The sequence below is a fragment of the Plecotus auritus genome (genome assembly GCF_963455305.1).
Source record: "Plecotus auritus genome assembly, chromosome: 13".
In the NCBI taxonomy this organism is placed as follows: Eukaryota; Metazoa; Chordata; class Mammalia; order Chiroptera; family Vespertilionidae; genus Plecotus; species Plecotus auritus.
This window is the reverse complement of record NC_137779.1, coordinates 24,988,575-25,001,136: the sequence shown is the minus strand read 5'-3', so window position 1 is coordinate 25,001,136 and position 12,562 is coordinate 24,988,575. Positions and strand designations below refer to the sequence as shown.

Here is a 12,562-nt window from a genome sequence, read left to right as displayed (position 1 = left end):
ATTGCTTTATGTTGGTCGCGTCACTGTTGCTATTCCCATCGGCCTTTGGCATGCGGGGTCTTGCTCCAGCTCGGGGAGCGACTGGCCACCTCCTTCTATTCCTGGATGAAGTGCCCTGGTTGCTGGATGTCGGGGTGCCCCAGCAGAAAGCAGGGGGCTGGGCTCTTGTCATTATTGCTGCTGTCTCTCCTTCCTGCAGGCCCCTCAAGGCTCCCCGGGTAACAGCCCGATCCATTCGGGGCCTGACATCTTTATTACGGCAGGCGGGGAGATGCCGGGCCAACTGGCAGCCTCCCTTCATCAGCCCATTACGCGGCCCCGCGTTGGGTTATGTATGAGCCTGCCTGCGTCATACATCAGGCAATGGGGTCAGCGGCAAGCAAACTGGCAAATTGAGTGAAAGACAAATGAATTAAACCTCCTATCAGCCTTCCGAGAAAAACGAAAGCAAAGCGACGCGGCCATCAAGGCAGGCATTGCTCATCCTTGTTACTCGTTTGGATTCTGAACGTTATAGTCATTTTTGCGAAGTAATGATGGACAGTGGGCAGAGTGACAAATAGTCTCAGACTTTCCGGGAAAAGTGTACATCATCTCTGACAGCGATGGGACCACAGGATAGGAGAGGATTCAAGACCAGCCTAAGTCAGTCTTGCAGACTGGAGCTTCACCAAGGAAAACCCCCCTGGATGGTGGACGGATGTTCTATTACTAACAATAGCAATAATAATCACAATGGCAGAGCTTTATATGACATATTTATGTTAAATGTTGTAAGCCTCCAGAACCCTAAGAAGCAGGCACTATCATTACCCCCATTTTACAGGTGAGGAGACTGAGTCTCAGAGGTCAGGAGACTCACTAATGACGTAGGAGAACCGGAATTGAACGCAGGTCACCTTGGTCCCGGAGGCCTGGCCTTTAGCTCCGACTGTGAGCTTTCCTGCCTCTACTCTGCTCAACAGGATGACCTTCCCGATGGAGGAACGGAGAACGGAGACTGAACGGAGATGGGAGGACTGGGTGGAAATTAGACGGAGCTGAGAAGCTGTTAGGAGTGAGGCAAAGATCCAGGGACCTAGAATGCACCCTAGGACCGGGCCAGCTGGGCAGCCTCGTAGAGGAGAAAAGCAAAGGCTTTGGAGGAAGACAGACACTGATTCTAACCTCAGTTCCACTACACGATGCTGTGTGACCCTGGCAAAGTTACACAACCTCTCTGGGCCTCGGCATCCTGAACCAAAAATAGGGAATTCCTTCCCTACCTTCCTGTCAGGGTTGCTGTGGGAATGAAAAGACAGAACACAGGGAATGGGTGAGTGGCCCATTGCAAAGTCTAGGTCAGTGGAGCAATCTTTGCAGGAAGAGAGCCGAGGTTCCAAACCTCACCCTGAAACATTCCAGCTGTGTGATCTCTGTAAACCACACACCCTCTCCTGAGCCTCCATTTTCTAACACCGCCCCCCCCACCACCACACACACACACACACACACACCATGAGCCAAGTCCTGTGCTCCACGTGTTTTGGCCTTGACTCACTTGATCCCCACAGTAAGACTACAAAGTTGGTGCCATCATTAACCCCATTTTATAGAGGAAGAAACTGAGGCTGAGAAAGGCCAACCCAGGATGCACACCCAGCAGGCCGAGTCCCGATGCCTGCCCGTGGCGTTATTCTTCCTCACCAGATTACTGCATGAATCTCATCAGCTCAAAAAGCATAAAAATAGGATCAGGGCCTTCAAAATAAGTTAAGGAAGCCAGGCTCGCTGAAAGGAGAACACCATTAAAAAAAACCACACACCCTGATTAATGGAATATTTCAAAATGATCTGTTATGACACAAAGCAAAGACATTTATATATGACTTTGAAATTCTTAATAGCTGATTTTAGAGCAACCTATTATGAAATCTTCCAAAGCAGAATATATAGTAAGTAAATCATCAAGCAGGCCTCCCAGGCAGACTGACGGCAACTCCTCTTAAAATAATTTATACGCTGGGACGGGGGGGAGGCTGGAGGAATTATTGCCATAATCATGTATTAATAAAATATTTATAAATATGACATTCTCTTTTATCGTTACTGGCGGTGACAGGTATAAGTCAGGTCCCTGAGCCCACAGCAGAGGGGCATCCCACCTGCCCAGGAGGAGAAACTGAGGCATCTAACTTCTCTGGTGACAGGTCAATAGGTGGGGCTCCCTTGGCCTCTAGTCGCATTGGAGGCAGAGAGGGTTCAAGTGCGACAACAGAAGTAGAAAGGCAGGTGCTGTCTACCTGCAAGACTCGCTCTCTTCCTCAACCTGCAGAGTGCTGGAGGGAGCGAGCCCGTGTGAGCGAGGCCGCCTTGGGACAGTCGCCTACCCAGGCTCGACAACGCAGTAACGGGGTCACCTGTAGCACAGGCAGTGGGGAGCGTCTCCCAGATGTCTAGATAGAACACACCACCTTTATTGTGTGGACCCAACCTCCTCTCCCATGTTCTAATCTAGAGCCTCTCTGCTTGGTACAGCAGCCACTGGCTACGTGTGGCCATTTAAATTTATGCTAATTAAAACTGAATGCACTCACAAGTCACTTCCTCAGTCGCACTAGCCGCATTTCAGGTGCTTGGCAGCCACATGCGGGCAGTGGCTCCTGTGCTGACGGCGCGGACAGAGAGCGCCTCCATCACCGCAGAAGGTCCTGCTGGACGGCGCTGCTCTGGAAGGTTTGCTGGAGAAACCCAGCCCCTTCCTTCTCCCTGGGCCTTGCCCGACAGCCTCCCACAGAGCAGCTCCTGCCCCGTTTCATGGAGAGACAGCCGGCAGCCCAGGGGAGCTGGGCAGGAAGGACGTACCTTTACAGGCCCCCGCCGCGCCCAGGTGGTAGATGGCTGCCAACACTCGCCAAATGGCTCGCTGCTCGATCTCCGAAAAGCCCAGCGTCGCCATGGCACCCCGGAGCTGGGCGAAGGCGGCCGCCGCCCTCTGCTTGTCCTCGGGCTGAGGGCAAAGGGAGAGAGGAAGAAAAAGAGGTCACTGCGGTGGAGAAAACTCACAATGCGAAGCCAAGCTAAGTCTCAGGGGAAGCGTGTGGTCACTTTTGGCCACAATTAAGCCAAGGAAGGTTGGCAGTCATTTCCAGCTGACTTTGGAAGGCGATACGATTCTCATTCATTCGTGTGTCCATTCAGCAGATTTAGCGAGGCTCTGCTCTGTGCCAGCCTCCGGGAAGGCAAAGATGAGCGAAACCCAGAACTTGACTTTGAGGGCCTCGCAAGGTAGAAGTGAAAGGAGATTTTAAAAAGCAACTAAGTGTGAAACAGGCTAAGTGGTGGGATACGGGTATACGTGGGGAGCTACGGGGCATCGGAGGCAGGAACGCACTAATGAATCCCACCCGGGGTGGCGGGGGTGGGGGGGGGGCAAAGAGAATGTCACAGAAGATGAGACCAAACTGTGATTGGAATTTGAAAGATAAACAGGCAGAGTTGACCCACTTCATGTAATAAAGGTCCTGATACGTACAAGGAGCAACACGAACAAAGGTAATCTCTGGAGACAACAGGTGGTCCCCGAACGTGGACACAGAACAGGCACTTTTGGAGGCGGGGCGGACAGAGAGGGGAGGAGATGAGCATGGGAAGGCCTCCAACACAATATTAAAGGGCATGAGCTTTACACTCCAACCTTGACTGGCAAATACACACCCCTCTCTAGATGCCTGGACCTGTGGCAGACATCACTAATCGGTCAAGATCCCACAGCAAGCCAGTGAGTCCAGCTTCTTTTCAGGACATCACCCCTTGCAGCCGCCATGGACTGATCTACCCTGTTTGCCACCCCCGGTGCGAGCGACGGGACACTGCTGAAGATTTTTGAGCGGGAGGAATGAGAAAATGACATGATCCGATGCTAATGGGTTGTAGAGCGTTATTTTTATTTTTATTTTTTTTTTAGATTTATGATCCCAATTGTGTTTGATTGAATATTAAAATGAGTCTGAAACTCCTGCTCACACACCATCTGGCCAAGGAGACTCGGCCCAGAAGCCTGCTAGGTTGAGAGGAAGTGAGCCGGGGAGGAGAATTCTTTTGTCAAAAACCCACCAGCCCATAATGAGGAACTGATTTGCACTTGGACAGACAGAGCTTAGGTGATAAACTGTAGGCTGTTAAAGCTGGCAGGTCCTTGAATTTGGTGGAGTCCAGTGCCCAGAGAGGGGGTGACGCTTGCCCAAGGTCACACAGCTAATTAGTACCAGATACACAGGACTAGAATCGGGCTTTTCTGATTTCCCCATCCAGACCACCTGTCCCATCCATTCGAGCCACTTCTAACTCGGAAAGAATCCTGTAAGGATCGCTGACCAATTGGGACGATGTCAAAGCGTGCAGGGACATTGAAATATTCGCCGTGGAAACATTTCGATTAATAGCAAAAGCATGTTCCACTGATCCATCATATTTCTGGGCCACCACAGGACCACAAAATCCCTAGCAACCAGGAGCTCAACCTAGCAACCGCAGCTGCTCCACTGGAGCAAACAGAGGGAAGGAAGGCATCTTACCAACATGGTTATTTATGAGATTTCAAAGTAGCCGTGAAAGGGCACCAAAGAACAGTGGGAACACATTTATTATGGCTCCCACTGTCAGCCCTGAGCACTTGACTTTAAATTACAGCCAGACTCCATCCTCTGCCACTTAGCTCATGTGAAGAGAAGAATGAGAAAACTTCCAATAAAGCTAATTTGCTTCTTTTTCTCTCCCTCCCCACCCCACGACTCGGATGCGACCGAAGACATGGAGGGACAAAAATGACTAGGATCAGGAAGATGTTTACCATTCCTTAAACTTCTAGAGAACCAAACATCTCTGCATTGTGCCCTGAGAAAGCCAGTCCTTGCACTGAACTCATGAAAACAGAAATCAGTCAAGTCAATGGAATAAGTCAACTCAGAGCCCAAATGCCTATGCACAGGAGAATGATAGACATAGGGTGGTACAGGTGTGGAGTGCTACGCAGCGATGCAAAAGAACGAGCCACTGATACATGCAACCACATATATGACTCCCACAGACCCAATGTGAGTCAGGACTGTTGGGTACAAAAGACCAACACACTGCGGGATTCCATCTTTGTGGGCAAAACGAACCTACCGTTAGAGAAGTCAGGATGGTGACCCTGGGGTGGGAAATAAAGCCCTGATGGGGAGGGGGCTGGAAGGAGCTTTCGTCAGGATGAGGAATATTCTAGATCTTGATCTTGTAGGTGTGTTTAAGAATATAAGAATATAATGATCATCGAATTGTACACTTAAAATTAGTGCACTTGATACATTTTACTATGTTTACTCAACTAAAAAAATTAATGAAAAAATATTTAACACACAACATGCCCAGGGTTTGTCTGATGCAATCGAAGACTCAAGGTCAACCAAAGACTGCAGGTAATTTAGTGGAAAAAAAAAAAATGAAATCCCGAATGTTCTGTCCACATTAAACTGGACTGCGTCTAAAGCACTCAGGGGATTCTAACATCACAGAGGCCAGGACGGGCACTGTGAGAGTAAAATGCTGAACCTGATTAGATTCCATGGCAGAAGGAACGTCGGTGCCTGAAGAACTGGGTGGACCTCATGGAGACCATGGAGAGGGAGGGCAGGACGGTGTCACTCAGAGCCAGGAGCTCCCCATTCCAAGTGATGTTGCCCCATGCTCAAAACTGACCAGTTCACTGATTTTCTCCCATCATTGATGTTTCTCTCTCTCCCTCTCCCTTCCTCTCTCTGAAATCAATGAAAATAGAGTTTTTAAAAACTGACCAATTCACATCCTCTCTGGGCACTGGGGAATCCATTTAAGGAGGGAGAGAGAAATATGTTAATTGAGCACCTACTATGCTGTGCTAGGTGCTTTTACCCTACTACGTAAGTGTGGGTCTCTCCAACTGACAGAGGAAGAAACTAAGGCTCAGAGAAGGTAAAGCGCTTGTCCAAGGCCACCCATTACAGGAGGGGCAGAGTCACTAAATGCCAAATACTCTACCGAGCCCCCAATCCGAGGAACAGACCCAGGAACTGGGTATTGCTCTACCCATTCCACAGGTGGAAAAACTGAGGCCAAGAGAAGGTCAGTGACCCAAGAGTGTACAGAGAGTCTGATTCCAGAGCACAAGGTCTTCAGCCACGACACAGGACTGAGATAACAGAGTGGGATGAAGGGAGTCAAATTTAGAGTCAGGCCAACTCGGGATTCCAGTCCTGCCTTTGCCACTTAAAAGCTGTGTGCCCTTGGGCAGAACTTCACCTCTCTGAGCCTGGTTGCTCCTCCTGAAAAACAAATGTGATCATAATTCTCCAAGGACCACTAGGAGGATTAAGTAAGAGAAAGCTCCCGGCAGAGCTCCTGGCACAAGTGCATGATCCCTCACCCTTCTGTCTGGAGACCATTCCTCTGCCATTGATACCTGGGTAATAACAAATAAGTGCGGCCCGGGCCAAAGTCTGGAATGTGACGGCCAGAAGCAAACTGCTGGGAGGCAAGGATTATTATTATTATTACCACCGCGGCTGGGCACTTTTTTAAAAAATCAGGCGATGTTGCAGAAAAGTAAATTATAGAGAAGAAGAAAATAGTATGAAAGCTTTGTGATTTCAAATGTGTCCTGGTGCCCTCGCAGATCTCAAGTAAGTTCTGTTTAAAAGCTGAAATGTGGCAGGCAGCGAGGGCGCACTGCAGGGACCAGGAGGTGGAACTGACAGTGAGCATAGGTGGCGGCTGAGGTCCAGCACCACCTTAGCTGACTGCCCCAAACACCACACCCTCATCCTCTGCTCTATAGCCACAAGGCACTCTTTTGCTCATCTTCCACATTTACATCTTCCACATTTACCTCCATATCAGGCATTCTGTATTGCAGGAAGGCTGGCCTCACTGCACCTAACTTCGCTCTTAGTTCAGGACCAGTTGGTTGTCACCTCCTCCAGGCAGCCTTCCCTGCTATGCCTCTAAGCCTACCACCATACCCACAGCCTGTACACACATCTATTCAGGCGCCTATCACTCTGGCTTGGAATGATCTGTTTTTGTGGCCATGGCAGCCCTTATTCACCTCTGAAACATAAGTCCTTCATGACAAAGACCCAGCTGAGCTCTGTGCCAGTGCCTGTGATCTAGTAAGTTCAATAAACATCCCTTGATGAGTGAATGTCAATGAGGTGCCGGTTAGTGTCCCTCAAAAAGAGCCACTGATGCTGGGGTAGAATGCATGCACTCACTGAACCAGGCCCACAGTTCTACTACCAATCCTGGGTTTGAAGACTCTGGAGCTCCAGGCTGGGGGCGGGGGGTGAGTGCTCCAAACCTAGTAATCCCCTCCTCTGGGTCCCCTGCCATCCCCAGCAACCGCCCCAGCTCCCAGGACCCAGGCAGTGGATCCAAAGAAAGCACCAGATCCCCAAATCCCTAGGAAGCGTCCTCAAAGACACCAGCCGTCAGGGAAAGTGAAATTAACACAGCTCTGCCCACCACAGCAGCAAAGTTCAGAAAATTGCAAAGACGCTTTTAGCCAAGGTGCCGTGTGGGGACATGCTCATTCATTTATTCACTCAACAAAGCACTCAGTGTGTGCCTGGCTCAGTGCCGGGCCTTGTATATTAAGCAGTGACCAGGACACAGGGGACTCCCATCCATCCTCACGGAACTAGGGCCAAGGAGAGACAGACTGTAAGTAAACAGTGTGATACATGATGAGAGATTGTTACCAAGGAGATAATAAATAAATAAATAAATAAATAAATAAATAAATAACAGGAGGCCTCTCCTTGGACAGAGGGCTCAAAAGCTGGAGGTGGTAACGCTGGTGCTGAGGCCTAAAGATGGATACACAAAGACAGGTATCACCTCATCTTTAACAACCACGAACGGGTTTAGAACCTTTTTGAAAATGGACAACATCAGGGAAATAGTTCAGGAAATCATGGCTCCGCCATGAATGTCGGGTCATTGAAAATACTGTTTATGAAAGTTTCCATGACATGCAGTGTGTTACAACCTACCTATGTATGTAAAAGCCAAGTGACTGGAACGATGGAACAACTGGAATGATGGAACGATTGATCGCTATAATGTGCAATGCACTGCAGCGGCCAACCTGCCCGATCAGGACCCCGATCGACCCCCTGCAACCTCCTGCAACCCCTCTCTCCCCCCGCCAGCCCAGCCCCCAATCGGCCCCCACCATCCCAATCGGGGGCAGGGCCGGCCGGCCAATCTCCGGCATCCGCCCCCTCCCCCGCAGGCCCAGCCCCAATCAGCCCCCATCGGGGCGGACCCGCAGGACCCCACCCATGCACAAATTCGTGCACTGGGCCTCAAGTGTAAAATATTCATAGGAAAAATATGGAGAGAAAATCTGCAAAATGTTACCAATGGATGTCTCTGTCACCTGTTTTTCGATTGTGTAAGTGGGTGTATTTTTGGTTTTTGTTTTGTCTGTATGTTTTTTCTGATTTTTTACACAGAAGGTAGTATTAATTCAAGTTTTTAAAAAAGAAATATTTTACCAAAAATACAAACTAGAGGAGAAAAAAAGATAAAGCCAATAAGAGAAAAAACATGGCATGGACTGCCAAGGAATATGGATTGGGGACCCTGTGGGTCACTGAGGTGGTGTGCCCCACCCAACTGGTCCCACGCTGCCATGCAGGACAATCCTGAATAATAACAAGAAGAATAAAAGCTGAATTGGTTGAATTCCAGGCACAGTCCAGGCAAGGAGACAATCGCCATCCCCGTTTCACCAATGAGGAAACTGAGGCCCAGGAAGCGAAGTTGCTTTGCTTAAGGCCACCCTAAGTGCTGGTACTGGGATTGAACCTGGCTATGTCAGACTCCAGAACCCATATCCTAAGCACTGTCTTCAGTGCTTTCTCAGGGAACGATGGAAGCAATGGTTACAGATGAGACAGAAGCGGAACTAATCAGAGTCAGGGGATTGGCTGGAGGAGGAGGAAGAGCGCTCAGCCAGAGAGGAATCTGGGCTACAGAATTCCCAGATAAAACGCAGACATCTATTTAAATTTCAATTCCAGAAAAACAACGGACAAACTTTTAGTATGAGTAGATCCACCTACAATATTTTAGGTAGCAGGAACGCTGGCCTCACTGCACCAACCTAACCTTACTCTTAGTCCAGGACCACTCGTGCGTCCTCCTCCAGGCAGCCTTCTCTGATAGGCCTCTAGGCCTGCCCATGCAAATATGTGGGACATATTTTTATTAAAAATTATTTGTTGCTTTTCTGAAATTCAAATTCAACGGGGCAGCCTACATTTCCCCAGCCTTATTGTGTTATAATTGACAAATAAAAAGTATATATTTTAAGTGTACAATGTGATGATTTCATATACATACACATTGTGAAATGATTACTACAATGAAGCTAATTAGCACTCAGTCCATCACCTCACACAGTTACATTTTTGTGTGCGTGGTAAGGACACTTAAGATCTTCTCTCCTAGGGAATTTCAAGTAGGTGATAAATACAGCGGTATTACCATGATGTACATTAGATCAAGTAGAAGATGAGTAAGTTCTGGACATCCTGTATTTTTTTTTGCTGAATATGGCAACTTTTGGGGGCTTGTCCATAGCAATTCCATTCTTGGGGGGCATTTCCTGACCAAATTCCCTTACTGAGACTGTCCCTGGACCACCAAGTCCCGGAAAACTAGTCCAGGCTTGTGTCAAAAAGCAACGAGTTTTCAGACTTAACTTGAGTTGCGCGAAAAGACTCTCTCGATCCCTGCCAGGTAGCAGAAAGAGAACAAAGGAACACCCTACCAGTTCCCACAAGTCAACTGGTCTAAAAAAAACAGCCCCCAGAAATACAGAAAGAAACACACACGACGACTTCAAATGCCTCCGTGACACGATTCACACTGCGACCCACTCCTGTGTGCAGACGGTGAACAAACAGGTCAGGCCGGGGGAGCTCACGGGGCCAGGCTCGGCCCTCTCCCCCTCCCAAACAACAGGAAAACCAACAACAACCCTCTTGCTGATGCAAATGGATACCTTGGCCAAAACTCATGAGCTGAACAAGAAAACCGGATGCTGGGACAGCCTCGCCTCCTCTGCCATCAAGGTCGAGATCTGGGCTCCTAACTCCACGCCCCCCACGCGATCATGGGGAGAAAGGGTCTGAAAGAAGAACGTACTGCACATTCCAACCCCCCAATGAAGGTGGCAGCAGGAAGGAGAAAGGTGGATTAAACCCCCGAATTTAAAGATAGGGGTGCCGCATCGGCTCACTCCATCCCACCCACCCACTGCAGAGACTCCACTGCAGTGGTTCTCAAAGTGGGGTCCCTGAAGCAGCAGCATGAGCAACACCTGAGAACTTGTGAGAAATGCGTAGTCTCAGGCCCCACCTCAGACCTACTGAATCAGCAAGTCTGTGGGTAGTACCCAGTGGAGTCTGAGAAGCCTCCCCTGACGGAAGCCAAGTAGCTCTTCCTTTCATCTATCCTCTGGTCTCCACAGCAGTGCAACCTTTGGAATAGTCTCAGCCCACGTGACTGCATTAATTCCCCTGTCTGTCTCTCCTGCTAGAGCACAAATTCATGGATGAGGACCCTAATCCCAGCACTTCGCACAGGCCTGCTATACATGCGAGAGGTGGGGACGGGAAGGGGGTAACTCAGAAAACATGTGTTAAAATATAAACAAATGAATAAGACAATAAACAAACAAGTGAACAAAATTAAACAGCTGAATATCATCGCTCAGTGTCCTACTCAGAGGCCACAGCTGCCAGGAAGCCATCTCTGACTGCACCTTCCCACGTTACTCACCAATGTTTACTCAGAATACCTGACTGAGTGACTGATTTAGGTCAAGCCCTGTCATTTCATTTAGTCCTCACAATAAACCCATGAGGCAGATACAACTACCGGCACTATTTTACCGAAGAGGATACAGACGTTCAGAGAGGCTAGGTTCCATGGTGAGGTCACATATCTAGTAAGTGTCAGAGCTAGGGTTTGAACCCAGATAGCCTGTTGCCAGAGCCCACACGCTTACCTTTACCTAAAGCACCTCCTGGTTATTTTTGGTATGTCTCATTTCCTGACATGCCCAGACCCTACAAAGGAACCCCTCCTTCCCCACATGACCAGCCCTTGCCAACTACAAACCCCAGCAGCAAAGGAGACGAGTCACATAGGAGATCTCTCCATCACCCTCCCATCCTGGCCACAGACCCCGACACGCACCCCAGACAGACCTCGTCCTTACCTTAGACCAAGTGCCCATGCCGAAGGAGCTGCTGTCTGCCATCTGGTGCAGGTAGAGTTCCGTCCTAGAAGCAGAGAAGGGACCAGAAGTGCACTTGACCTGGTCTGTATTCCATTATTTGGAAGTTCAACTTGACAAATAATTGAGCATCTACCCAGTGCCAAGCCCTATGTTAATACTGGGGAGGCAGAAAGGAATAAGGCAGGGCCCCTGATCAAAGATCTCATGGGCATTGTGGTGAGGAAGAGAGGCCAGCATACCCCAGTGATGAACCAGAATAGAACAAAGGAGAAAGTGAGGGAGCGGGAACCAGGCAGCACTCCTCTAAGGAAGGGATTCAGAGCAGGGTTTTGAGGGATGAATAGGAGTTTGCCATATGAATACATGGGAGAAAGGAAGGGCATTTGTGAAAGCGGACACCAGTTTTAGTCCCTTGGAAGCTTCACTGTGGATGAGGGAACAGCCTGGCAGCAACAGAGGTAAAGAAAGGCAGATGGCTTAGGAGATCGCTGCAGAGCCAGTCCCTAGCATGATCCTGACCTCCTGAGCAGTCTGAGATGTTCCAAGCACTTTTCTCCACTCTCCTGGGGCCTCTGAAACTCATTTGGGGCAGCCCCATCTTCTGACACAGCTTTATCCTGGCTCCTAAGGATGCCACACTCGCCTGGGTCAGGCCCACCGACACAGAGCTCCCTGGACTGGGCTGGGCCTGGCGAGGAGGCCTGGAATCCTCTGCCGGCAGTGGCCAGCCCTGTGTCTATCCCGCGGGGAGCCCCTTCCAGGCAATAGCTCCATGCCCAGAACCCAGCTCCATGCAGGGGTACAGAACGGACAACCCCAACGTGGGGGGTCATCAGGGAGATGTGCCTGCCCTTTAGTGTTCTCAGAGATGAGAAAGTAGAGGAAACAGAGGCTGCAGAAGAGGATTCAATCTCCCGGTGCAGAGTTTACATGTTATACTCTCCCATGTTACACCCTACGATGCACCGCACACGAGGCCTGCTGCCTGGGCAGGTGGCCTGGTTTAAATACCCACAGACTGGCACTAGGAGGTACCCATTCTACAGAAAAGGAAACTGAGGTTCAGAGAGGACCACACGGGGCAAAGCCCAGATCTAAACACACATCCCACTGACTCTAAAGTTGGTCCTTTATAGAGCACACCTGTCAGGATCGAAGGGGGTGTCCCCCAGGAGGACCTCCAAGATGAGTCTCGCCTGGCCACCCTGCTGGCCACCCCACCCAGTGCCCGCTTATTCTGAGGTGCCCATT

General features: G+C 49.7%; 1 protein-coding gene across 1 annotated transcript in view; it reads right to left on the bottom strand.

Moving 5' to 3' along the window:
* MYO18B (myosin XVIIIB) overlaps nt 1-12,562 on the bottom strand; it is a gene marked incomplete at its 5' end in the record, with an annotated part of 185,465 nt that overhangs the window by 146,196 nt on the left and 26,707 nt on the right. Inside the window, 2 exons of the mRNA XM_080649891.1 lie at nt 2,845-2,989; nt 11,291-11,354. Coding sequence (XP_080506017.1) covers nt 2,845-2,989; nt 11,291-11,354 — 209 coding nt within the window. The remainder of the gene's footprint in view (nt 1-2,844; nt 2,990-11,290; nt 11,355-12,562) is intronic.